At 42.5% G+C, this 27,965-nt stretch overlaps 1 protein-coding gene across 2 annotated transcripts; it reads right to left on the minus strand.

Annotated features, from left to right (window-relative positions):
* Positions 1-5,370: 5,370 nt before the first annotated feature.
* LOC110493585 (dual specificity mitogen-activated protein kinase kinase 7) lies at positions 5,371-27,771 on the minus strand. 2 transcript variants are annotated; one of them, XM_021567942.3, is made up of 12 exons: positions 27,253-27,771; positions 25,838-25,885; positions 18,529-18,676; positions 18,277-18,343; positions 16,659-16,772; positions 13,440-13,559; positions 13,247-13,354; positions 12,843-13,022; positions 12,542-12,622; positions 11,853-11,995; positions 11,655-11,700; positions 5,371-11,425 (listed from the first exon to the last, which is right to left on the minus strand). In XM_021567942.3, exons 1-12 carry the CDS (start codon positions 27,374-27,376, stop codon positions 11,285-11,287), a joined length of 1,320 nt encoding a protein of 439 aa, XP_021423617.1. In that variant the 5' UTR covers positions 27,377-27,771; the 3' UTR covers positions 5,371-11,284. The 2 variants fall into 2 exon arrangements, with proteins under 2 accessions (XP_021423617.1, XP_036805445.1); XM_036949550.2 differs by lacking the exon at positions 25,838-25,885.
* Positions 27,772-27,965: the final 194 nt, after the last annotated feature.

Here is a 27,965-nt window from a genome sequence, read left to right on the forward strand (position 1 = left end):
ACAAGCACTGATATTTAACCCTTCCTCCTAGGCTGAGTCTCCTCCTACACATCTGAACAAACATTGTATCTTTACTGCTAGTCAGGAAACTAAAGGATATGGGCCAAAAACGTTTCTTTCTCCCTTAATGTGACCTGACCTGACCTCGACCCCCTTCATCACCAGTCCATGTCTCTCTCCCCTTATCAATGCTGCCATGTGTGATCGTTTCCCCTGCCCTCAGCACATTCCACGCTTAATTGCACACACACCATATTACCTTCCTCCTACAGATAACCATTAACTTCTGGTGTAGACCCTCTAAACCTAAGCACTCAATAGTTCAATAGGATACCTGATAATTAACCCTATCCCAAGTTTAGGAGTTAGTACCCAGAATCCATCAGTATGTGCTACTAATGTTGACATACATTATAGAAATCTTATATTTCTAGCATGAACTATTCTCATCCCGGCCCCATTATGACCGATCGGTATTTTAATGCATTTTTTTTGTTTTTATTTAGTTTTTTCTAAATTACAAAAAAAATTCTGACCAGTGCACCAGCTGCATGAGAGAAGTTTGGACGTGATTTCTCTGCATGCTCACTCCATGTGGACGTTCTCAGGACTCATGCCGCACTCCTGAGAGAAAAGGCAGTTGATAGCTTTGATTGGATGCTGAACACCAGTTTCTGGCTCGGACTCAGATCTCAGGTAGAAGTCGTGAAAGACAGTGAACGCCATTGTCGCCATTACTTTAGTCGGTTAAAGAGGCTGAAGCTCACACTGTTCTCGGTCAAATTATCCCTTCCATGCATCTAAATACCATCTGCGGTCACCTTTGCTATAACAGACCAGAACAACAGTTTCTTTTATTTCGGATTCAGGAAATCCATACCAACTATTTACTGTATGACAAATTATTACATTCCCAATATTTGTAATACAAATTCCTAAGACAAATGTCAAAGAGAATAACAACACATCATTAAAACCATTTTTGCAAATTGGTGTATATTCCCTTTTGGCGACCTCACCACAGGGTTAGGGAGTTAGAGGGCTAATCCTTAGGGAGAAATCCAGACCATCCAGCAGACCCAATCTGGTGAGATATGTATTGATGCAAGACAAAAACAAAACAGAAGTAACAGCAATACACTTCTTCATATATCACTTGATACACTTCTTCATATATCACTTGATACACTTCTTCATATATCACTTGATACACTTCTTCATATATCACTTGATACACTTCTTCATATATCACTTGATACACTTCTTCATATATCACTTGATACACTTCTTCATATATCACTTGATACACTTCTTCATATATCACTTGATACACTTCTTCATATATCAATCGAGGTGGTTAAAACCTAAATCCATTTGGAGTAACTGTCAACCATTACCAACATATATTGTTTCCTTTTACAGTCAGGCATGTGAAGAAAATAATTTGGCATGTTTACCAAAGGGCCCCAGGGGGCAGGTAATTCTGCCTTTGGACTCCAAAAAAACAATAACAGTGCCTGTTAAATAAAAATAACAAATAAAATTAGAATTACAACCCTTGATAACTCCATCTTAAATTAATTGTATCCCATAAGGTAATGGTAAAAGAGACTAGAGACAGGTGTCCCTCATTTCAGGGGCAGCACTCTCTCTCTGTACTTCTCATGGTCCAAATCACAAATAGGACTATTGCTAAATTATAAACCTCTTCCTAATTATTCGTTTTTCCATATAACATTTAAATGTCACCCAATATTCTTAGCCTTTCTAGTAAGGGTGATCAGGCCTCACCAGAAAGTCCGAACAGAGTTCAGAGTTCAGTCAACTCTATTCAGTGAGTATTTACTTTCCTGTACCTCAGACATTATTTAAAGATATTTTAAACATTTCAAACATTTTGTGTATCAGGTTTACATCAGGATTTTCAGTACATTTCTTATGAGAATTTACATGTGGGGCGGCAGGGTAGCCTAGTGGTTAGAGCGTTGGACTAGTAACCGAAATGGTTGCAAGTTCAAATCCCTGAGCTGACAAGGTACAAATCTGTCGTTCTGCCCCTGAACAGGCAGTTTTAACCCACTGTTCCTAGGCTGTCATTGAAAATAAGAATTTGTTCTTAACTGACTTGCCAAGTTAAATAAAGATTAAATAAATAAATATGTACAACAAAAACTCTGACACACTTCAGAAAATGTCCTTTTAAGGTGCATCCTTTCTAACCTGTGAAAAACCCACTAAAACCAAAAATAAAAAAGACCCCACACAATAAATAAAACAGAGTATTAACACCACTAACAAATATTCATAACAGGTGGGTTGTGTGTGGGTGCTGGTGTGTGTGGTAAAACGTGATGTAAAAACAAACTAAATGGCCAGGCCTTTAACAGCCGGATTCAGGTACCTTTATACTGAATTTCACTAACTGCTCTCCCAAGGCAACAGCCTCTGGAAACATTTCAATGGGAGAGATGGGGACATCCCATCCTCTCCTAAAAGATAAAATAAACATTTACTTAGTTTTCACTTTGCTCAATCTTAATCAGTCTAAACAATTCAAAATTCAAATTCTTACTTTCCATTTCACTTTGCAATTAACTTCCCATTTCCTTTCTTTCTCACTTTCTTTGCTACTTGCACTTGTCTACATATGTTTCCTTCAATTCATATAGCCCTTTCAATCAGCATCACTGTTGTGTCTTTGGCATCATTAAAACTGAAGACTTATTTATCAAATGACTCTCTGTAATTATTATTACGCGATTAAACTGATTAATCATGTAACTGTAATTAACTAGGAAGTCGGAGCACCAAGGAAAATATTCAGATTACAAAGTTATAATTTTCCTAATATAACTTTCAGATATCTTAATATCTGATCAATTAGTCTTCAAATGAATGAATGATTATTTACCTCACGTTAGTCTCATTCCAAACATCGTAAATTGTTGGTTATCTGCACGAACCCAGTCTTCACTATGAGTCATCCATATGTCTGTCGTTAGAATACTTATTTTCCACCATAAATTCATTAAAAATCCTACAATGTGATTTTCTGGATTTTTTTTTCCTAATTTTGTCTGTCATAGTTGAAGTGTACCTATGATGAAAATTACAGGCCTCTCATCTTTTTAAGTGGGAGGACTTGCACAATTGGTGGCTGACTACGATACTTTTTTGCCCCACTGTAGTTGTGTTCTTGTATTGGGGTCTTCTGGCTTATTATTTTTGAGTGAATGGGCTGCTTATTCTTGAAGATCATTTCATGCTGTGTGTGACTACTGTTTCTATCGGGGCTCTCTTTCAGCATGTTGCTGAAATAGCGGAGGCAGTGCGCCTGTTGTGCTGATGCGCACTAACTGTCTGTGGTCCTGAATTAATAGTTAGTCCTATGTGTGGTGTTGAATTTATTCCACCACTATGCGAGTATGACTGCCTTTTTGGAACTGTTTCTGTGAAACAATGTCTGGCTTTTTCGGCCTTATATACCACGGTGGCATAATAATGCATTTCTAACAGATTTTAGAGTAGCCTAAATAACACAATTATCATAACATAGATTGTAATATGGCTTTTTTTTGTCTGTGTGCTGTCTCGTTGAGCTGCAGCCCAAGGCACGGCTCAGGCCTGTTTGAATTTTGTCATCAGAAAGCTTCTTTTGTCTGTGTGCTTCTCCTGCACTAGAATGGCCAGGCGCATTGTGATCCTCTGTTTTTATATGACGTATTGGAAATGTATTCCCCAACTGAAGGCCTAGGAACAATAGTCACAGTTCACCGCTGCTTTCCGCAGTGCTGAACTGAGTGCCGCTGTTCACTGTGCTGAGACATGAGGGGAGACATGAGGGGAGCCATAATGAAGCTTGGGAGGGGCTGAGTGTAGGGGAAACAATCACATGTGACAGTACTGATAAAGGGACGAACCGTTTAAGGCCCAGATCACTCAGCTCCCTGCCTTGCAATAAGGATGCAATGTTTAGCGATAAGGAGGAGACTCCACCCAAAGTGGGGTATGTTTACTACCACGGGTGAAACCATGTCTTTGTCTAATGCAGCTGTATTGACCCTCTGGGTAGAATAAACTTGGTTTAAGCTTTCATAGTGTCCGGTGAGTTTTGACTCTGAGAATTAGAATCTAACAAAGGAATGCATGCATCTGAGAGAATGTCTGACGATGATAAGAATGAGGTAATGAAGTAACAAGTGGCCATTATCAAAAAGGTGGGGGGAAAGTATGAAATAGACCCAGCTATCATCTGTGGCATCATCTCAAGAGTCCAGAGGTGGGAGAGCAATACTGGACAAGAATGGCTGGGGGACCATGGAATGTACTTTGGGCTTATGCAGATAGGCACTCAGACTTTAATTAATTGAGTGATTGAAGTCGCTGATTTGCCAAAGAATTCCAGTCACTTGGGTCGTATTCATAAGGGCAGGCAACACAAAGCATTTTGGAAAACAAAAAAGGGTAGCTTTCTTATTGGACAAATCCAGGTAGTCCCTGTTTTCTTCCACTTGTTGCCTAATGAATACATCCCTGGTGTCCAAGGTATGGATCAGGCCCCCGATACGTTTGATACTTCCTGGACTAACCAAATTTGTGGCCTTTGTCAAGAACATTTTAGCCTCATAAAGCATTGTTAATACCTACCTTGTTTTTACCGTCAGACAAGTGTTATTTTGACTAATATTATTGTACTGCCAAATCTCATGAGAGAATGGATGGCTACACTACACAGGACTATTCTGTGATGTTGCCTAAACTTAATACATTGCATAATGGTTATTAAAAGTAAACTGTGGGCCCTACCATCCTTTTGAGCCAGACCATTCTAATGACATGTCCTCTGCAGTCTGAGTAGCCTACATGTATCTGGAGGTCAGGCCATAGACTTCAACTGTTAACAGTATGTATTTTTTTGATGAGGCAAGCAAGCAAATCAAAAAGTTAGCTTTGTAACAAAAATACTATAGCAACCTTAGTTCAACCTCACTACATATTAGACATTTTTATAGGATCTCAGTTGTCAAAAGTAGAACAGGGGTATCCATTAGACAGTAAATCAACATTGTTTGGCCTTCGGTTGCATTGTTTTTTTCAGTAGCTCGATCTCATAATCAATGTTAAATTCACAAAATGTTATACACAATGTAATAGACAAATGCATTAAATTAAACCTTCCTAACATTCTAGTTGTTTTCAATTGACACATGTAATAAGGAATGTTTCATGCTTTACAAAAATTACAGCTTTTCCCAATCTATTTGTAGGACTCCTACTGAACATAATATGCTTAAGCTTTATAAAACTAACATGGTTTGAGTCATAAGAGGCAGGCAGGCTTCAGGCAATAAAGACTCATGTAACATCTCAGCAACTTCTCTTTTCTTTATTTGATTTGTCTCCCAAAAAATCCTGAGGTATTCACAATATAATGGCATTTATTCTGTTTGAAAGAGGAAAAGACAACGAAAAGCAGAGAGACAGTAGCTGTGTAGATTGATACAACCGTCAGAACAAACAAAAAGCCATGGAATTGCAATGGAGATGGAAAAAGTACACCATTTCCCGCTTTCAAATCGGGCAAGTCATGCAATACTGCATTTAGAAAGCCTAGGGAACAAGCAAATGATTCTTTACCAACATTTTAAAAGGGTTTCCACCTCAATACAGAGTGCAGGTTAAATACGAGCCAATCAATCCACTTCGGAATAGAAAACTATTAGTCATAGTATGCATAAAAACGTTGACTGCTCGTCTGTTTCAGGAGGGTAATTCATTACTTGTGTAAAACCAATCCAAGTTTCAAACAATAGGAGCTAACTTAAGTGGTTGTTAGCATAGCACTCTCTTTAATACCACCCATGTTGTAAATGTTAAGATTTAAACCATAACCTCTGTTTGGCTTGACTGAGCAGGATTTCAAATGAAATGAGTGCACACACACTAAAGTATACAGACATCCTACAGCTCAGCCAAGCCAGTACTAAAAGAGCATACACTATCTAGACGTTAAACCCACTCCATTATAATAGCAATGTTTCCTGTGGGTTAGTGTGGTTTGATATTTGGCTTTTGTATCAACGGCAAGGCCAATGACAGACAGACAATTATCTTTACCATGTGTGTCTTGTTTGGCTTAAAATATATATATAAAACAGACTAATAAATAAATAGTGAACATACATATACATTGTTGAAATCAGTTTTTTTTCTGCCAGTCGCAGGTCTGTGATTGGTCAAACTGGACGTCTGCAACCCGAAAGAGCTCCCAACGACTCCTCCCCACTCGACTCAAAAGCTGCCCAAGTGCAAACGCCATTCGTGATAATTTCAGCATTAATAAGACGCTCTCTCGTTGCCTTCGTCTCATATGGCACCCCATTCCCGATGTAGTGCACTACTTCAGGTGCACCATTTAGGGAATAGGGTGCCATTTCAAATGTAGTCAAGAGTTTGACCATACAGCTTAATACAGCATCAGAGAACCACAAAAACAAAGTGAGGTTTCTGGGTAGAAATAAAACAAATTAAATGGCACACAAGAGATTTAAACCGAGAAACAATCAATCATGATATTTTGATCATGGAAAAAAATAAAACTAATTCAGTTAAGAGGATATCGGAGGACCAAGGTTTCACAGCAACACAGGGTGAAGAAGTGGCTAAACGGAGCTGTGAACGTGATCATTCCGCTCTGCGAGAAAAAGACACCTTTGACCCCGGCATTCCGGAACGACAGAAAGAAGACTTCAACTACACTCTCCATCTCAAACGCTCTCAAGGATCATCTGGAAATGTATTTATTCAATTTGGTGTCATCTTTTCCCTGAATATAATGAAAGTTGTAAAAAATAAAATAAAAACAATGGACGAAAAAGGTAAATAATAAATCAGACTTTTGGTAGACAAAACACTTCCAAGACACAGACCTTGCCCTCCATCCATCCTCACTCTCACAGCTAATTGAATGAAAGACACACGGCACATTTAGGAACGGACAACAAAAAAGTCTGCTGCTAAGATCTATACACGATCCTTCTCGCCATGAAACCAACTAAATGACAATACAAGTAAAAATGTATATGGCAAATAGCAGATTGAAAACAAGTCAAGAGAACATAAAAGGCAAAAGTGTCTTTTCCTAAGTACACAATTAAAACATTTTGCAAAAAAAATTGTAAAAATTATAAATATATATAGTTTTGTCCCCCCCAAACATAATCTAAAATCAATAGCAGTTACATCAGCGACAATAACATGCAATTGATATACTTACAGCATTGGACTAGCAACTCGCAAACCCCAATTAACCCACCCCAAAAACTACAACCAGACGGCCCCACCCCAACCCCAATACAATCCTTAAATAGTCAGCTCACTCAAACACGTCTCCCGCTTTACTCATTTCCCCTCTGGACTAGCTGAAGGCATGATTTCAACCGTACTAGGGAGAAGATCTCATATTGTCACCAAGTCCAGTTTCATCACCATATGTTTATATACAGGAGGACTCCCTAACGTACAGCAAGCTGACGGATTTGAATGACTGCATAGTGAAAATGATATTTGGTTTTACTTACAGATGGGGCGATGACACACCCTCCCACCCCCAAGGTACAGCGCAGCAGCAGACTATTATGTGCATCCAAAATGGCACCCTAGTCACTACATTGTGCACTACTTTTGACCAGGGTCTTATGAGCCCTGGTGATAAAAGTAATGCACTACAAAGGGTGTGATTTCAGAGGCACCCTACCAGAGTACATCTAACAGCGCTGGCTTTGCCACTGCCTGCTAAGAACACACAAAGCCACTAAACGGCAGTCAATCAGCATCACTGGTGACATACTGTCTATAGCCTACATTTGGTGTGTGTGTGGCGCGCCACCGCTGTCCTTGGCAATGGGTTAGAATTAGTATTCAAACGTTTTTATTATTATACATTTTACAAACACACACACACACACTAAAACACCCAAGTAATTTGGTTTTGGACTAAACCAAAAAAAAAAAAGTTCCTGCTGTTTTCAGAAAGGTGAAGAGTGGCACAGTTACCTGTCAGGTGTTTTCAAACCACGTACAGACCACGTGTGCGCTTGTAAACAGACATCAGCAAAACGAAAGAGAAGGTTGACAGTGGGAGACTGGGTCTGACACAGCACTGGACAGCCAAGACTGGGAGAATAGGGTGCACTGAGTAGAGTGCACTTTCTAGTGATTTTGGACAACCCAAGGTGTAGAGAGCATGTAAATAGTACTAATAGAAGTACATAAAGTCAGTATTTTAAAACTTTGAGCAAGTGGGCCAGGCAGCCTAGATTGTATAATAATGTGTCTGTCATTACTACCTGATTGCCTATAGAACCAAAATCGAAGAGCCATGGTTTAAAGTAGGTCCATGATGATTTGTGTCTGGGCAACAAACAGAACATTGCAGCCTGAACCATAACAAAAATAACCAACACTGTTTTCTATTCCACAACAATAAGAGAACTAGTATATTCTACCTGCAACACAGCCAATCTCCTGAACTCTCCCAATACTTGGTGATGGTGAGCAGTGGCTTATTACAGTACCAGTTTACACAGTAAATAGGTCTGTCTGGCTGAATGGGTGTGATTGCTGTGCCCGGGCTTTGTCAGAGTACAAGTCTCTCTCTGTATTCTACACACACAGGCATTGCTACCCCTAAAGTGCCCCCTCCCCCTATCCCTCACTAGCTACAGAGAAACTCTGAATATATCGTAGTCCTAGTAATCAATTAGAATATCAATAACTCGTTTTCGTTGATGACACCTTTGGTGTGTAACGTCAAGGGTTGAGCTTGCAGGAGGCCCACAGACAGACAGACCATTCTAAATCAGGGTGACCCTGGACTACAATGTCCAAGGTCAGGGAGCAAAAGGTCAAGGTTCACAGGTCAGGACGGACAGACGGACACTCCTTCACTATTAACGACTAGACTTTGCGGTGCTGTAGTGCGATATAATTGTGACTACAACATACTATTACATTGTTAGAGACAGGTGAGGTGTACATCAATTGTGTGGATTAGTTTTGTGACGTTAACCTATGCTACTCATCTATGGGTTTAGTTCTCGGTCAGTGTTCCCTCACACCATCATCAGACTTGCTTTTCTGTATTTGGTAACTGTAAAGACATTGCATTACTTCACTTATTTGGTTTAAAAAGATAAGTATTTGTCCTTTGGGGGACAATTAGACAGCAGAGTCTAGATTAAAAAAATGTAGCAGCAGTTGTAGCAATGTAATAAATATTTAAATATTTTTTGAAAGATACAATAATGAATAGAACACCAAACAATCAAAACACAAATCCTAATTCACGCCCTAAAAATCATAATTCATATATTGGTGAAACACCATTGAAAGCTTTTACAATGTCCAGCTAGCTTCAACATCTGCTCTATAGCCTGCCTATGGCTGAATTCAGGGCTCCAAAATCTCTCTCCTCACATCTCTGTTATCAAACCACTCACTTCTCTGCTCAGTCACTCCTCCCTCACTAGCTCGAGACGGCCCTAAACCTTCTGTCACGTACCCCTCTTGACCTTCTGTCTCACTTTCTTATCCTTCCGTTACTTTTCACCTCATCCTTCCATCTCAAATACTTTTTTTTTATCCAACTCTTTCCTAATCTTGCTTCTCCCTAGCTCTTCTTCTGCACATATTCATAGTCAACGTTTCCGGTTCCCTCTCTCCATTTCTCTGACATACCGTTGATCTCCCTCTCCTGTCTGTGTCTAGCAGGGATTTGGCTTGGTGTGTGTTGGGGAAGTCTGATCCCAGACCGGTCAGTGCCATCTTGCAAACTCCTAATGGGGGGGGTAGTAGTCTTCTCTACCTGGCTTTGGCCCTGCAGGAGGGGAGGCAACAGTCAGGAGGGCCTGTGTGACACACTCAACCGACAACTACCACCTTTGGTTTGACAAAACTGTGGAGCCTCTAAAAGATGGAACAGCAGAAAGAATGAAAGAAGAGAGGCTGAGTGGCATTGAGAAAGAGCGGAGAGGGAGGGTTGAAATGCTCCACAGCCAAAAATATGTTATTGTATTATTTGTAAAGGGACTCTTGCCTATTTCTTAACAAAAATAACTCACGACTCCCCTCCAAACTGTTTTCTTTTGTAACACTTCTATTCAACAAAAAGCAACACAATGCCACTCAGCCTCTTCTTTCCTCATCTACCTGGCAGTACAGTTTCCCTGACTGAGTTTCACCACAGCAGCTGGGGTAAATTAAGTAAACAAAGTCTGATAAAAGGCAGACTTTTGTCCTCCCCTCATCCTTTTCTCCTCCTCTGTATCCCTCCACCTGTTATCCAGTTCCACTCAAAACCATCCTGAACTCTAAATAAATAAATGCAAAACACCTTTTCTACAGAGCTACGCATAACCCTACTTTTTTTGGTCTTTTTTTTTGCAGTTTTTCCCAATTCAAAGCTGCTAGAACATGTACTTGTTTATATTCTCTCTAAGCATTTGAATCAAAGTTCGTAATCTACAGTATTTTCAAACCTATGGTTAAAAACCAGACTGCATCCAGACTGAAACAAATACAGCGGGTCTAGTTGGTCTGTTAGAGCTACAGTGGGACAGCTATATGCCATCCATAAGTGAGCGTACACTCGTGTCTTAGTACACACACTCATACACAACCTGTTGAAGAGTAAGTATAGAAATAAAACACCCGGCTGAATATTGCACGGAACCTTCAACTTCTGAGCCTAGCTATCACTGTGGATGAAACTGGGCCTCTGGGCTTGCCGTAGGGACTTTTACATCGTCTTAACACTACATGATGTAGCAGAAATTAGCTCCAGTGTGTATCGACTACTCTGTTGTCAGACCCCGTAGCTTTGACTAGGGCCTGAGCTGGAGCTGAACAAGATTATACAGGAGCGTGAGATATGACTAGTGAGTGAGTAGTATTTCTGTATGTGTTTAACCACGTAAATGCATTTACAGTATCACTACTGTACGTCAGTATCTAATGGATGGAAAAGTGAGCATGCATTAGAGTAACCTACAGTATGTGCCAAGGTGTTCACGATAATAATGTACATCTTCTGATGACGCCGAACTACAGTGTGAAGCTCTACTCTCCCGCGTGTCTGTCTGTCCTGATCCAGACTCAATCAGTCAATCAACCAGACTCAATCAATCAATTCACAGAGCCAGTCTGTCTGTCTAGGGTTTTAGGCCTACTCCGTGTCTCCGTCCCTCTCCGGGGTCTCCCGGCTGTAGGCTCCAGTGGCCGGGGGCTACCTGCTGAAGAGCGAGTGGAGCTGGTGCTGGCTGTAACATTGGCTGCTGCGCGGTGACTCAGTGCGCTCCATCACCGCCTGGAACCAGCCCGCCACGTCCACCACCAGCACCTCATAGCGCCGAATGAAACTGTGCTCCTGGGGGAGGGGGGAGACAGAGGGATAACAATGAGAAGGAAGGGAAGGGCAGAAGAGATGAGAGTTAGAACACTGCGTCCACTCGCTTTCTCTAATGTACAGATTTTTTTTTCTTCTACTAAACATTTAATTCAGACAACATTCTTCCCTTTGTCTCTTTCTTGTAATCCCTAATCATGGTTTAGAGTGGTGGTGGTTAATCAGTGTGTGAATAGCTGGAGAGACTTACGAGCAGCTTGTGGTATTTTGGCCTTTTTCTGTGATCTTTTGTGAGGCTGTGGAAAGAGGCAGTCAGTGACGTAAAAATGAACAGACAAAAAGCACTTGATATTACTTAGCAACTGTAGAGACTGGTTCTGAGAGCAGTAAGACTGCAGAAATATATAATAAACTCTCTCAATGAGTCACACAGTGTGTTTTGTCTCACCAATCTTTGACGAAGGACTGGAAGTCGAGGGAGAAGTCCATGCTGAGGGGGAGCGAGGGAGGGTCTTCCTGCAGCACTTTGGTCAGGACCTCAAAGTCAGTCTTGCAGTTCTTATAGGGGAACTGTCCTGTGGCCAGCTCCACCTGCAGGCCGAGGTGACACATTACAGCGTTAAGGCCAGTTTATACTTGGTCTAATGACATGTCTGTAGACAATTAGAATGCGACAAGTGTCGCTGGTCAAAACAACATTTAATTTATACTCCAGTGGAATGTCTGTAGACGGTCGCGGTGACTGTCAGTTTTCTTGTTGCGACTGTCGCTATGTCTGTTGTTGTGGTTACCAGACTGCCACAGCAACCAGACCAAATCCTTCTGCGAGTTGATGTATGAGTCCTAACATTCTCAGATACAACGAACAACTTATTTCGTCACACTGTGGCAGGAAGTTATTTTCTGTAAGTATACCTATACCTTGCCTACCAAAAGGCTTGATGGAGCAATTATCATATCGCTTACACCCATTTTGATCCTTTCAGATGGATGACGGGACATTGAGAAGTGTCAAAGCGTAGAAGGTAGGTAAGGCTCTCAACTTTCAGCCAGGGCCACATATGAAGGTACAGGACTGACCAAAAGAAGTGCACTACATAGGGAATAGGGTGTGATGCAGTAGTGTGGGTGTTTTACCAGAGAGATGCCCAGGCTCCAGACGTCTGCTCGGATGTCATAGTCAGGCTTGCTGGGATCTGGGGGGTCTATTCTCTCAGGCTGGGGACACACAGAAACAGGCTTGGGTTAGGGGGAAACTGCATTTCTTGTACCAATACACAGGGAAATTAAAAACATTTACAGAGGACAGCAGAACTCAGCATTTGTATGTGCAACCCAGGTGGAAAAATAGTGGCGCTTTAAAATGGCAGCCTTCACTTCGGTAGGTTAAACGTGGTAGAATGTAATGGTAGTGTGTGTGTCCACCAAGGTGACTCACAGCCATGTAGGCAGCACAGCCGGCGCTGCGGGTCTTGGCCTTGGAGTCGACGAGTCGTCCGCTGATGCCAAAGTCACACAGCTTGATCTGGCCCTTGTTGTCCAACAGAATGTTGGAGGGCTTCACGTCCCGGTGGATCACACCGTGCTTCTCCTTCAGGTACAGCAGAGCCGACACTATCTGTAGACACAAAGGGTAACACACTACTTCATTGAAGAGAAGGTGAACACTCTTTACGGGATGGGGTTAATTTCATTTGAACTAAATTCAGGAGATAAACTGAACTTAAAGAATCCTAATTGAAAATGAAGGCCAATTTCTTATTCAGAATTTGAGTTTCAGCTCAAAGCCTGAAAAGAGGGTATGACAGAGCAAGAGATAATAGATGAGATGGAGAGACTCACTGCCACAGTCATCTTTCCCAGGATGCGTTCAGGGATGGGCCCCTGGATCCTCTTCTTGAGTTTCTCAGCACACGTCCCCATCAGCTCCATTGCGATGAACACATCCGTCTGAAGACCAATCACAGTCAGTCACACAACATTGGCATTTTAAACAGAACAGTGAAACACTAAATGATCTGTGCATGTGACTCACGTTGGTAACTATGGCGCCGTAGCACTGGATGATGTAAGGGCAGTCGTGGCTCTTCAGCACAACATCCAGATCCATCAGAATCCTCTTGTTCTCGTCCTTATTTCCTGTCCGGCGCATTTGCTGGTGACACACACAATAAATCAGTCATCAATATTGAACGTTGATATTTTAGTTGAGGGAGAACTTCAAGCAACTGGATGGCATCACTAATTTACAATGCCGCCCGCCCCGCACACCTGTCTAGCATTTAACCATTAGCCAATCACATACTGCCAGTTTCCCGGACACCGATTAGGACTAATCCTACACTAAAAAGGAGATTTAAAGGGGATTATCCACTATAAGTGCTTCATGGTCCAATCTGTCTCTGGGTAACCATAGTAACCTACCTCACTCCAGAATATCAGCTGTTTCCAGCATCTTACCTCCACAGCCCCATCCTTGCCCCCCCCCCCACATCCAAACCTATTCCCACCACCCCCTCATCCAAATAGCGTCCTCCGATACACAACCCAACCAAGCCGCACTGCTTCTTAACACAGCGCCATCCAACCCGGAAGCCAGCCGCACCAATGTGCCGGAGGATACACCGTGCACCTGGCAACCTTGGTTAACGTGCACTGCGCCCAGCCCGCCACAGGAGTCGCTGGTGCGCGATGAGACAAGGATTTCCCTACTGGCCAAACCCTCCCTAACCCGGACGACGCTAGGCCAATTGTGCGTCGCCCCACGGACCTCCCGGTCACAGCCGGTTACGACAGAGCCTGGGCGCGAACCCAGAGTCTCTGGTGGCACAGCTGGCGCTGCATTACAGCGCCCTTAACCACTGCACCACCCGGGAGGCCTTGGCCTATGTATTTTAACAGAACACACTGATTATAATGTTTATACCAGCCAGTTAAGGCTGAAACAAACAATAGCATTCTACATATTAAATAGCATCGCTATAATAGATCATTTACAGGCTCCAGTGTCTGCCATTATCCCTGTAGGCCATGTTGTTTGTGCTTGTAACCATGACTGTGTATACCAAGAATAAGCATTGTAAGCAACTCCCCATAGACTAGTAGTGACTGACTTCCTAATAGTTAAACAGTTAAGATAAACATGGGGGGGCGGCTTAATTGTAGCAGTGACGATACAGTATAATTACTATCATTGTGTGAGGATAAACAATGGAAGGCAAAGCCCAGAGAAAAACCGATAGAAAAAAGAAGAGCGATACTGAACGGACAAACAGCCCAGGGCTGCCGCCAACAGTTATATCCTCTGGTCAAATCAGCTGCTATGGAATTATGTGTTCTGCCACAGTAGGAAAAACCAATGCTATGGCCTAAACCCAAATAGCGGCAATAGAACATCCACACATCACTTGCATAACAGAATGGGCCTAACGTTTCGAGCTGCTGCCCTCCGGAAGGCGATTAATGGTCCCAATGTTCAGCAAGAATAGGAGCAAGGCTAGTTTCATGCCACTAGGCTGTTGAACAGTGGGACATAGGACAGCTGCAGACCCAATACACAGTCAGGCAGTAGGCTGCAGAGACTTTGAATATGTGAAAATGTGTACCAACTTTCCAGTTTTCGGTACTGCATGTAATGTATTGTGCTGTGTTTGTATGCGGACACCACTAAATGAATTTCCATCTAAATGGACAATAAAGTATAGTGTATCGTAAGTGTCAAACAGCAACAAGACAATGCATTCAGGACAACAGAAACAGAGCGGAGGCCGGAAGGACAGACTTTTCATCCTCAAGACATGAGGTGCTAATAATGAAAGTGAAGTGACTCCCCTGCCAGACAATGTAACGTGCTTTCAGACTGCTTGTTTAAAATGCAATCCAGTACTATTATACACTGCTCAAAAAAATAAAGGGAACACTAAAATAACACATCCTAGATCTGAATGAATGAAATATTCTTATTAAATACTTTTTTCTTTACATAGTTGAATGTGCTGACAACAACATCACACAAAAATGATCAATGGAAATCAAATTTATCAACCCATGGAGGTCTGGAGCGAGACATGATGTCCCAGATGTGCTCAATTGGATTAATGTCTGGGGAACGGGCGGGCCAGTCCATAGCATCAATGCCTTCCTCTTGCAGGAACTGCTGACACACTCAGCCACATGAGGTCTAGCATTGTCTTGCATTAGGAGGAACCCAGGGCCAACTGCACCAGCATATGGTCTCACAAGGGGTCTGAGGATCTCATCTCGGTACCTAATGACAGTCAGGCTACCTCTGGCGAGCACATGGAGGGCTGTGCGGCCCCCCAAAGAAATGCCACCCCACGACTGACCCACCGCCAAACCGGTCATGCTGGAGGATGTTGCAGGCAGCAGAATGTTCTCCACGGCGTCTCCAGACTCTCACGTCTGTCATGTGCTCAGTGTGAACCTGCTTTCATCTGTGAAGAGCACAGTGCGCCAGTGGCGAATTTGCCAATTTTGGTGTTCTCTGGCAAATGCCAAACGTCCTGCACGTGTTGGGCTGTAAGCACAACCCCCACCTGTGGACGTCGGGCCCTCATACCACCCTCATGGAGTCTGTTTCTGACCGTTTGAGCAGACACATGCACATTTGTGGCCTGCTGGAGGTAATTTTGCAGGGCTCTGGCAGTGCTCCTTCTGCTTCTCCTTGCACAAAGGCAGAGGTTGCGGTCCTGCTGCTGGGTTGTTGCCCTCCTACGGCCTCCTCCACATCTCCTGATGTACTGGCCTGTCTCCTGGTAGCGCCTCCATGCTCTGGACACTACGCTGACAGACACAGCAAACCTTCTTGCCACAGCTCGCATTGATGTGCCATCCTGGATGAGCTGCACTACCTGAGCCACTTGTGTGGGTTGTAGACTCCATCTCATGCTACCACTAGAGTGAAAGCACCGCCAGCATTCAAAAGTGACCAAAACATCAGCCAGAAAGCATAGGAACTGAGAAGTGGTCTGTGGTCACCACCTGCAGAACCACTCCTTTATTGGGGGCGTCTTGCTAATTGCCTATAATTTCCACCTGTTGTCTATTCCATTTGCACAACAGCATGTGAAATTTATTGTCAATCAGTGTTGCTTCCTAAGTGGACAGTTTGATTTCACAGAAGTGTGATTGTCTTGGAGTTACATTGTGTTGTTTAAGTGTTCCCTTTATTTTTTTGAGCAGTGTATATTGTCTTAATGCCAACAAGCTGTAGTTGGAGGAGGACAAGGCTTACTTTGACGGCGATGACGTGGCCCGTCTTCTTGAAGCGCACTTTGAACACCTGACCGCACGTACCGCTGCCAATCTCCCCCTCGCTGATCAGGTCACTGACCTCGGCTGGGTACCGCTGAGGAGGGAAACAGGTGACGAGTCACAACATGTCAATGACAAACATACATGGCATATGTAGTAGAGGTCGACCGATTAGTCGGAATGGCCGACTAATTAGGGATGATTTCAAGTTTTCATAACAATCGAAAATCAGTATTTTTGGGCGCCGATTTTTTTTAAATACCTTTATTTAACTAGGCAAGTCAGTTAAGAACACATTCTTATTTTCAATGACGGCCTAGGAACGGTGGGTTAACTGCCTTGTTCAGGGGCAGAACGACAGATTTTCACCTTGTCAGCTCAGGGATCCAATTTGCAACCTTACAGTTAACTAGTCCAACGCAATAATGACCTGTCTCTCTCTCGTTGCACTCCACAAAGAGACTGCCTGTTACGCAAATGCAATAAGCCAAGGTAAATTGCTAGCTAGCATTAAACTTATCTTATAAAAAATAATCAATCATAATCACTAGTTAAATACACATGGTTGATGATATTATTAGATATTATCTAGCGTGTCCTAGATTGCATATAATCTGACTGAGCATACAAGCATACAAGTATCTAAGTATCTGACTGAGCGGTGGTAGGCAGAAGCAGGCGTGTAAACATTCATTCAAACAGGACTTTCGTGCGTTTTGCCAGCAGCTCTTCATTGTGCGTCAAGCATTGCGCCGTTTATGACTTCAAGCCTATCAACTCCCAAGATGAGGCTGGTGTAACCGAAGTGAAATGGCTAGCTAGTTAGCGCATGCTAATAGGGTTTCAAACGTCACTCGCTCTGAGTCTTCTAGTATTTGTTCCCCTTGCTCTGCATGGGTAACGCTGCTTCGATGGTGGCTGTTGTCGCTGTGTTGCTGGTTCGAGCCAAGGGAGGAGCGAGGAGAGGGACGGAAGCTATACTGTTACACTGGCAATACTAAAGTGCCTATAAGAACATCCAATCGTCAAAGGTTAATGAAATACAAATGGTAGAGGGAAATATCCTATAATTCCTATAATAACTACAACCTAAAACTTCTTACCTGGGAATATTGAAGACTCATGTTAAAAGGAACCACCAGCTTTCATGTGTTCTGAGCAAGGAACTGAAACGTTAGCTTTCTTACATAGCACATATTGCACTTTTTCTTTCTTCTCCAACACTTTGTTTTTGCATTATTTAAACCAAATTGAACATGTTTCATTTACTTGAGGCTAAATTGATTTTATTGATGTATTATATTAAGTTAAAATAAGTGTTCATTCAGTATTTTTGTAATTGTCATTATTACAAAAAAATTATAAAAGAAATGGGCCGATTAATCGGCATCGGATTTTTTGGTCCTCCAATAATCAGCATCGGTATTGAAAAATCACAAATCGGTCGACCTCTAATACGTAGCATGATGTACTACAGTACCCATAATGCTGTGTGTATGATATCCAGTTATAATGGTGTCCCCTTGTCAAAACAGCACATTATTTTAATGAGTAGAGAGAAATACAAAACATTTATTCAGGCAATGATAGTCCCTTACCTGGCCGTCGATCTTCAGGTAGCCTGTCTGCTTCATGATCTCCTGCAGCTTCTGGTCTATCTCCGCACTAAGGGGACACGGCACAGACACACAAAAAGGTTAGGTGCGTCATTTGACGCATGCGTGTATATGGAAGCGTTTTTTTTTGTATTATTTATTTTTTATTTTTTACTTTCGGTATCCCTTTCCAGAACATGAATGCTCAGTGTGCATCTGCTTCATGCACGTGTGTGTATGCTCTGTTTGTCTTACTTCTCCAGGCTCTTCACCAGGCCGTACTGTGGCGTGGGCAGGTTGAGCATGTGTCGCGGACGGCTGGGGTAGGAATGGTGCTGGGGTGAGCTCTCAGAGGACGAGGAGCGACTCCCCCCTCCGTCGTTAGCCAGGGGCAGCTGAAGAGCTGGGGGGGAGCAGGAGAGGAGGATCATTTAGAAGGGAAGGTAAAAGAAGAAGACTGGGGCTGTGCTTTATTATAGCCTGGGGCCAGTCTGTTTTAGACCGTTTTTGCTTTAGGAAACTTGTCGTTGTCAGAAACAGACTGGCACCCAGACTAGTGTTACTGTAATCAATTCCACTCTTTCCTCATCTCTCTTCTTAATGATCATTGAGCTTACAGCATTGAAGAGGTCAGCGTTGTAGTGGAATCTATCTAGCTCTTTGACCAAACAGTGACACAGAGAGAGACCTAAGGATATGTAGCCACATAGCAAAATCCCAGCGCTCCAATACTAACTCCCTGTCACTGATGGGCTATTCAAAAAAACACACTGACAGTTACAGGTCTACAGTGCATTCAGAAAGTATTCATACCCCTTGACTTTTTCCACATTGTGTTACAGCCTTATTCTAAAATGTATTAAATAAACAATTTTCCTTAATCTACACACAATACCCCATAATGACAAAGCAAAAACAGGTTTAGACATTTTTACAAATGTATTCCAAAAAAACAGAACTTATACTTATTTACATAAGTATTAGGATCCTTTGCTATGAGAGTCGAAATTGAGCTCAGGTGCACCCTGTTTCCATTGATCATCCATGAGATGTTTCCACAACTTGATTAGAGTCCACCTGTGGTAATTTCAATTGATTGGACATGATTTGGAAAGGCACAAACCTGTCTATATAAAAAGGTCCCACAGCAGACAGTATATGTCAGAGCAAAAACCAAGCCATGAGGTCGAAGGACTTTATCGTAGAGCTCTGAGGCATTGTGTCGAGGCACAGATCTGGGGAAGGGTACCAAAAAATGTCTGCATTATTGGTCCCCAAATACACAGTGGCATCCATCATTCTTAAATGGAGGAAGTTTGGAACCACCAAGACTCTTCCTAGAGCTGGCCGCCCGGCCAAACTGAGCTATCGGGCCTTGGTCAGGGAGGTGACCAAGAACCCGATGGTCACTGACAGAGCTCCAGAGTTCCTCTGTGGAGATGGGAGAACCTTCCAGAAAGACAACCATCTCTGCAGCACTCCACCTATCATGCCTTTATGGTAGTGGCCAGACGTAAGCCAATCCTCAGTAAAAGGCACATGACAGCCCGCTTGGAGTTTACCAAAAGGCACCTAAAGGACTCTGATCATGAGAAACAAGATTCTCTGGTCTGATGAAATAGAGATTGGACTCTTTGGCCTAAATGCCAAGCGTCACATCTGGAGGAAACCTGGCACCATCCATACGGTGAAGCATGGTGGTGGCAGCATCATTCTGTGATGTTTTTCAGAGGCAGGCACTGGGAGATTAGTCAGGATCGAGGGAAAGATGAACAGAGCAAAGTGCAGAGAGATCCTTAACTTCTTATGGCTGTAGAAGCACCCTTGAGTAGCTTGGATGAAAGCTGCCTAGAGGTGCCCAGAGTAAACAGCCTGCTCCTCAGTCTCAGTTGCTAATATATGCATATTATTAGTAGTATTGGATAGAAAACACTGAGGTTCCTAAAACTGTTTGAATGATGTCTGTGAGTATAACAGAACTCATATGGCAGGCAAAAACCTGAGAAGAAATCCAAACAGGAAGTGAGAAATCTGAGGTTGGTGGATTTTCAAAATAGGCCAAATTGAATTCACATTGGGATATGAATGAAGTTGCACTACCTAGGGCTTCCATTAGATGTCAAGTCTTTAGAAACTTGGATGAGGATTCTACTGTGTTATGGGACTGAATAAGAGCTGAATGAGTCAGCTTACTGGCAGAGAGCCATTTCCTGATCATGCACATTCCACGTGATATCGACTTGCGTTCCAAAAGGAATTCTCCGGTTGGAACTTTATTGAAGATTTATGATAAAAACATCCTAATGATTGATTCTGTACTTAGTTTGAAATGTGTCTTCGACCTGTAATATAACTTTTTGACCGAAGAAAGCATTTGGATATGTATACCAAACGCGCAAACAAAAGTAGCTAATTGGACATAAATAACGGACATTATTGAACAAATCAAGCATTTATTGTGGACCTGGGACTCCTGGGAGTGCATTCTGATGAAGATCAAAAGGTAAGGGAATATTTATCATGTAATTTCTGGTTTCTGTTGACTCCAACATGGTGGCTAATTGTATTATTTCTGAGCGCCGTCTCAGATTATTGCATGGTATGCCTTTTCCGTCAAGTTTTTTTGAAATCTGACACAGCGGTTGCATTAAGGAGAGGTATATCTATAATTCCATGTGTATAACTTGTATTATCATCTACATTTGAGTATTTCTGTTGAATCGATGAGGCTATGCAGGTCACCACTGCTACCTGTATGCTCTAGTCGGCTGGCCCTCGCTACATATTCGTCGCCAGACCCACTGGCTCCAGGTCATCTACAAGTCCATGCTAGGTAAAGCTCCGCCTCATCTCAGTTCACTGGTCACGATGGCAACACCCACCCGTAGCACGCACTCCAGCAGGTGTATCTCACTGATCATCCCTAAAGCCAACACCTCATTTGGCCACCTTTCGTTCCAGTTCTCTGCTGCCTGTGACTGGAACGAATTGCAAAAATCGCTGAAATTGGAGACTTATCTCCCTCACCAACTTCAAACATCTGCTATCTGAGCAGCTAACCGATCGCTGCAGCTGTACATAGTCTATTGGTAAATAGCCCACCGAATTTTACCTACCTCATCCCCATACTGTTTATATTTATTTACTTTACTCCTCTTTTGCACATCAATATCTCTACCTGTACATGACCATCTGATAATTTATCACTCCAGTGTTAATCTGCAAAATTGTAATTATTCACCTACCTCATGCCTTTTGCACACTGTATATAGACTATTTTTTTCTACTGTGTTATTGACTTGTTAATTGTTCACTCCATGTGTAACTGTGTTGTCTGTTCACACTGCTATGCTTTATCTTGGCCAGGTCGCAGTTGCAAATGAGAACTTGTTCTCAACTAGCCTACCTGGTTAAATAAAGGTGAAATAAATAAATAAATAAAAAATGCAAAAATAACTTGATGTTTTTGGAACTAGTGAACGTAACGCACAAATGTAAACTTTTTTAAAATATAAATATGAACCTTATCAAACAAAACATACATGTATTGTGTAACATGAAGTCCTATGAGTGTCATCTGATGAAGATCATCAAAAGGTTAGTGATTAATTTTATCTCTTTGTGACTCCTATCATTGGTTGGAAAACGGCTGTGTTTATTCTGTGGCTTGGTGGTGACCTTACAATCGTTTGTGGTGTTGTCGCTGTAAAGTATACTTGAAATCGGACACTGTGGTGGGATTAACAACAAGATTACCTTTAAAACAGTTTAAGATACAATGGGGCAAAAAAGTATTTAGTCAGCCACCAATTGTGCAAGTTCTCCCACTTAAAAAGATGAGGCATGTAATTTATCATAGGTACACTTCAACTATGACAGACAAAATGAGAAAAAAAAATCCAGAAAATCACATTGTAGGATTTTTAATGAATTTATTTGCAAATTATGGTGGAAAATAAGAATTTGGTCACCTACAAACAAGCAAGATTTCTGGCTCTCACAGACATGTAACTTCTTCTTTAAGAGGCTCCTCTGTCCTCCACTCGTTACCTGTATTAATGGCACCTGTTTGAACTTGTTATCATTATAAAAGACACCTGTCCACAACCTCAAAGTCACACTCCAAACTCCACTATGGCCAAGACCAAAGAGCTGTCAAAGGACACCAGAAAAAAAATTGTAGACCTGCACCAGGCTGGGAAGACTGAATCTGCAATAGGTAAGCAGCTTGGTTTGAAGAAATCAACTGTGGGAGCAATTATTAGGAAATGGAAGCAATACAAGACCACTGCTAATCTCCCTCGATCTGGGGCTCCACGCAAGATCTCACCCCGTGGGATCAAACTGATCACAAGAATGGTGAGCAAAAATCCCAGAACCACACGGGGGGACCTAGTGACTGACCTGCAGAGAGCTGGGACCAAAATAACAAAGCCTACCATCAGCAAGGGCATTGAAGAGGAAACGTGGCTGGGTCTTTCAGAATGACAATGATCCCAAACACACCGCCCAGGCAACGAAGGAGTGGCTTCGTAAGAAGCATTTCAAGGTCCTGGAGTGACCTAGCCAGTCTCCAGATCTCAACCACATAGAAAATCTTTGGAGGGAGTTGAAAGTCCATGTTGCCCAGCAACAGCCTCAAAACATCACTGCCCTAGAGGAGATCTGCATGGAGGAATGGGCCAAAATACCAGCAACAGTGTGTGAAAACCTTGTGAAGACTTACAGAAAACATTTGACCTCTGTCATTGCCAACAAAGGGTATATAAAAGTATTGAGAAACTTTTGTTATTGACCAAATACTTATTTTCCACCATAATTTGCAAATAAATTCATTAAAAATCCTACAATGTGATTTTCTGGATTTTTTTTTCTCATTTTGTCTGTCATAGTTGAAGTGTACCTATGATGAACATTACAGGCCCCTCATCTTTTTGTGGGAGAACTTGCACAATTGGTGGCTGACTAAATACTTTTTTGCCCCACTGTACATGTATGTTTGAGGAATTTTAATTATGAGATTTGTTGTTTTGAATTTGGCACCCTGCACTTTCACTGGCTGTTGTCATATCATCCCGTTAACGGGATTGCAGCCCTAAGATTAACACAGCCAAGACAACGCAGGAGTGGCTTCTGGACAAGTCTCTGAATGTCCTTGAGTGGCCCATCCAGAGCCTGCATTTGAACCCGATCGAACATCTCTGGAGAGACCTGAAAATAGCTGTGCAGCAACGCTCCCCATACAACCTGAAAGAGCTTTGACAGGATCTGCAGAGAATGAGAGAAACTCCAAATACATGTGTGCCAAGCTTGTAGCGTCATAACCATGAAGACTTGAGGATGTAACTGCTGCCAAAGGTGCTTCAACAAAGTCCTGAGTAATTATGGGGTATTGTGTAGATTGATGAAGAAAAACAAATGTCATACATTTTAGAACAAGGCTAACGTAACAAATTGTGTGAAAAGTGAAGGGGTCTGAATACTTTCTGAAAGCACAGTATAGATTGGCTTATAAAATTCAGTGTCATTCTACTTCAAGGTCTCACCCATTGCCTCTCAGTTTGTACACGTTTAGTGTGCATCCCAAATGCCCCCCCTAGTGCACTATAGACCAGAGCCCTATGAGAGCCCTATGGGTCCTTGTCAAAAGTAGTGCACTATAAGGGGAAATGGTGTGAATGAAAACAGTCCATGCTCAATTTCACCTTGACGGACAGACAGAGCAGGCCAGTGTAAGTAGAACGATATCAGTTCAGTCTACAACAGAGGTCGGCTGTGAATGTCTATAGACCACAATACAAAACACTTCGACAAGACATTCCTAAAGTATTAGCAACAGCAAGACAACCCTTAGCCTGTATATTAGCAAAGCATAGGTAAACAACTTCAACTGAACTTGAAGGCTTGTTCAATCGATCCATTTTTACTTCCTAATTTGACACAAAGGCAAAAAGTGTTTTTGTTCAAGGAGACAACACTTCAAAGGGATATAGACAGGGTGAGCACTGAGCAGTGGAGACCAGCTATGAGAGTAGTGTTAGCATTGACCCGCCATGCAACCACACAAACAGACCATGCGTTCAGACTGCTGCTCAGTCAGTATCTAGCTAGCAGCACCAAATGGAGTGGACCCTCTGCTGCAGAACATTGTAGCGCTCTCAGTGATCTCTGACCTCAGAGACCACCCCGAAGAGGACATGGAGAGGGCTCCAGAATCCCCACCAACCCTCAGTTCAGACCGTTCAATGTATTTTCTTCAGATGAAATCAATTCATACATGTTTTATACACTGTGTGAAGAGCGCACCATTCCTAATCTGTGAATGGGGCCATTTGGCAGAGGGCACCCTTTGGAGCCTTTGGTTTGTAGTGTTGAGCAGTTCTTTAAAACGCCTTTTCAAGAGAAAAATGAACCGCCAGGCAGTAGCTTTTATCCTTGGTTCAATCACCTGCAGCCAGGACCTGCTCACTGGAGAGAATCGGTTAGTGGGGGTTAGTAGTAGACTCAGGGCAATTCTTGGTTTGGCAAAGACCAGACAGTCCTCCACATACTAGATCCAGACAGACACACACATCAGCCACTTAGGCACCTCTGGCAATTGACAGTGCCACTGCAAGAGGGATGCCAGGAGAGAATGCTTAGTTAGCGCACAAAGAACACTATCTGACCCTGAGAAAGAGAGCATGGAAGAAACAGACCGACAGACGCACAAGACAGAAATGGACTTGTCAGACAGCCTGAACTGCAGAGCAAAGAGAATGCCAGCTTGGACACATACATAGGCCCAGCCTGGATGGAAGACATGACAGACAAACAGACTGAAGGACAAGTCTTCCGACATGAAGAGGAGGTCAGATTTGGCCACAGCAGCACTCCTACAGACCAACCGGTGGTGGGATGCTGGATTAGACTAATAAAAACCGTGCAGGAAGCTACATGCACCGTGTCTCTGCATCCAGCAAAACAGGGGTTAATAATATCCTCACACACACCCAGGCATACACACTCACTGCACTGCCCTGCCACTGGCACTCACACATGGAGAAGAAGGGATGGAGGGAGAATGAGATTAGAGTGGAGGTGAGAGTGGCGACCAACTGGGGATACAGTGCAAATGGCCACTTGAAAAAAAAAAAACGGGTCAGAATAGTCTTAGAATATTTTAGGTGTGCTGTACACAATTTAAGGCTAAATATCAATTTTACACAACAATAGCCTTAGCCTATTACACATATTTTGTGAGAGGAGAATACATTGTCTGTGTGTTGTGTACTGCAATTCATTTAGGTCTACATTCAAAACTAAGGACAATGTATAAGCGCTGGTAAGGTATCATTCAGGCCAGTCATTCAGGTTTGGTGAAACCATCTGAAGAATATATGAAGTTACTAGCCTCTGTACGTTCTGTTCTGAGCTACTGAGGGTGAAATGTTCCCTTGCTAATGAATAGGAGGAGTGACATGGAGATGGGGAGAGAAAGGAGAGTGATAAAGAATGGATTGTGAGAAAGAGAGAAGGATGGAGGGTGCAGTGGCAGAGAGAGAGAGCAATGATTGAATGATACCTGCACGCTGGGAAGGAACTGGAGCAGGACTGAGCTGGATCACGATGACTGGACAGAGGAGAGAAAATACACACGTGCACATTACTGCACTGTTCAGTGCCAGGTACTCACTCACACATACATACCCTGTCTAACACCCACAGAGACTCACCAATAAACTACCACACACATACCAATGAACTACAACCCCATACTAACACGCACACACAAAACAAAATGAAGGAAGGCTCAATCAATCAAGAGCACCTCAGATACACCAGTTGATATTCTGTGTGCGCGAAAATAAAAACCACTAGCACCTCAAATGCTGAGCTCGTCAAAGATAAGAGGGAGGCATTACCACACCATCTTTGTTTTCCCGTGCCTTTAGCTTTCCAATGAGGCTGGTTGTAAAGCAAACACCACTGGATCATTCACGTTGTCCGATTTGTTGGGGAAAATAAGTGAGAAGAAAACATCAAATACCTGTAAACTGATCCTAAATCAGGGCTGTTGGGATAAATTCCACATGGTGCATTTTGGTGGCTTGGCTGGAAAAGTCTAACTAGCCAGTTATATTATGCCAGATGTGTTCGTCTACATTATGACCAAAACATTATCTGCCAAAGATTAACAAGACTGCCGAAATATCCATCATGCCCAAAATATGAGAACAGCATTCATGCGAAACAAATCACGGGCTTATCAGACATATATAATTGGTTTAGAAAATGGAAACACCAAAAAGATAAGCCGTTTAGTGTTGTATTTACTAACAGCACAATATTCGTGCAATTTGTGACGTGACAAGAGCCACTTTCAGGGGTAGCTTGCTAGCTATCTTGAACGTTTTAGTTGCGTGAACAAATTTACCAGCTATCTGGCAAGCTGCGTTAAGCTAACGTTCGCTTTTCGAGCTAACTGGCTACTAACATTGACTCGGTCAAAATCATACTGGAAGTTTCGCTAGAAATGTATATACACACAAGCCATGTCTGCTTAATGAACCATATTAGACCAGATATACATGTCAAATACTGAAAGACAGCGAATTGTTCCGTGCCGAGAAATTAACAACAAATTGTCTGACGGATGGATGATAAGGCCTGCTAGGGCTAGCTGCTAGCCAGCAGTTGATAGGACCGAACCAAAACACAGTTCGGGATTTAAATGGAGTGGTTTCTGTTACAACGTTGCACTGATATCAAATGCTGGCTTACATAGTTTCAAAAAGTTGTTGATATGTTATATACATGCACACGCATGACATCTATGGGCAGGGAAACGTCCCGAGCTGGGGTATTTGTTTATCCATTTAGCCTGTTAGCATGTTAACTAACAGCAGCAGCATATGCCTATTACACCCCCTCTCTGCCTCTCCTTTCGCTTATTTTCCCTGTCCTCTCTCGGTTACCGACTCCCCCACGGATACTCACTTGGCCTCGGACGTGAACGTTGTGGACTCATGTCGATATTGAGGTCAATTCTTCTACGAGCTTCTTTATTTTCTTGCTTTAGTTTCTCCTCGATTCTGGAGAGTCTCTGTTCCAGCGACGACATCTTGAAATATTGAACACTATCAAAGATTATCTATATTTGAGTAGATAACCGAGTGACCACTTTAACGATGGAAATATATGCCCTCAATGATGGAAGGCAGGCGCGATCAAGTGGGACCATTCTAGCCAACGAGAGGACATACACGAGTGTTAACATGCACAACGAAGTCGTTTTTCTCAAAGTTGCCAGAATGCCACGTTCATTATCTTATATCAATACATGTGTAATAGCCTAAACATTACGAAACTTCTATTCGATCAAATAAACCTAACGTAATTCAACTTCCGACACCCTCATATACCTCCGTACAGAAAAAGGACTAATCTCACTCGGACAGATTGTGGGCGGAGTAAATCCTCTCGCTTCGCCTCTTCCTCTCTGGCACAATCGAGTGTAACCAGCTAGCTCTAGACTCCCTCTCTTGTGGATTATACAGGCAGGGACGGCTGATGTCCCAATGCCCTCCCTGTTTGAAACATTCTCAGGTCAGACATTTCCATAGGAAATTGGCTTGCTTGCATGTTTGAAAGTGGATGTTGATGTTTGCATCTATTTTTTTTTTTTCATACATTAATTCAAGAGGACATGA

The sequence above is a fragment of the Oncorhynchus mykiss genome, chromosome 17, assembly GCF_057628025.1.
Source record: "Oncorhynchus mykiss isolate SJ-2025 chromosome 17, ASM5762802v1, whole genome shotgun sequence".
Lineage (NCBI taxonomy): Eukaryota > Metazoa > Chordata > Actinopteri > Salmoniformes > Salmonidae > Oncorhynchus > Oncorhynchus mykiss.

Bases quoted from the DNA above. Each gene is read 5' to 3' on its own strand.
- LOC110493585 (XM_021567942.3), bottom strand. From the start codon at position 27,376: ATGTCGTCGCTGGAACAGAGACTCTCCAGAATCGAGGAGAAACTAAAG. The intron at 13,560-16,658 runs GTAAGCCTTGTC...GTGTGTCACCAG, and splicing joins GCCACGTCATCGCCGTCAAA to CAAATGCGCCGGACAGGAAA. The intron at 13,355-13,439 runs GTGAGTCACATG...ATTGGTCTTCAG, and splicing joins ACGGCGCCATAGTTACCAAC to ACGGATGTGTTCATCGCAAT.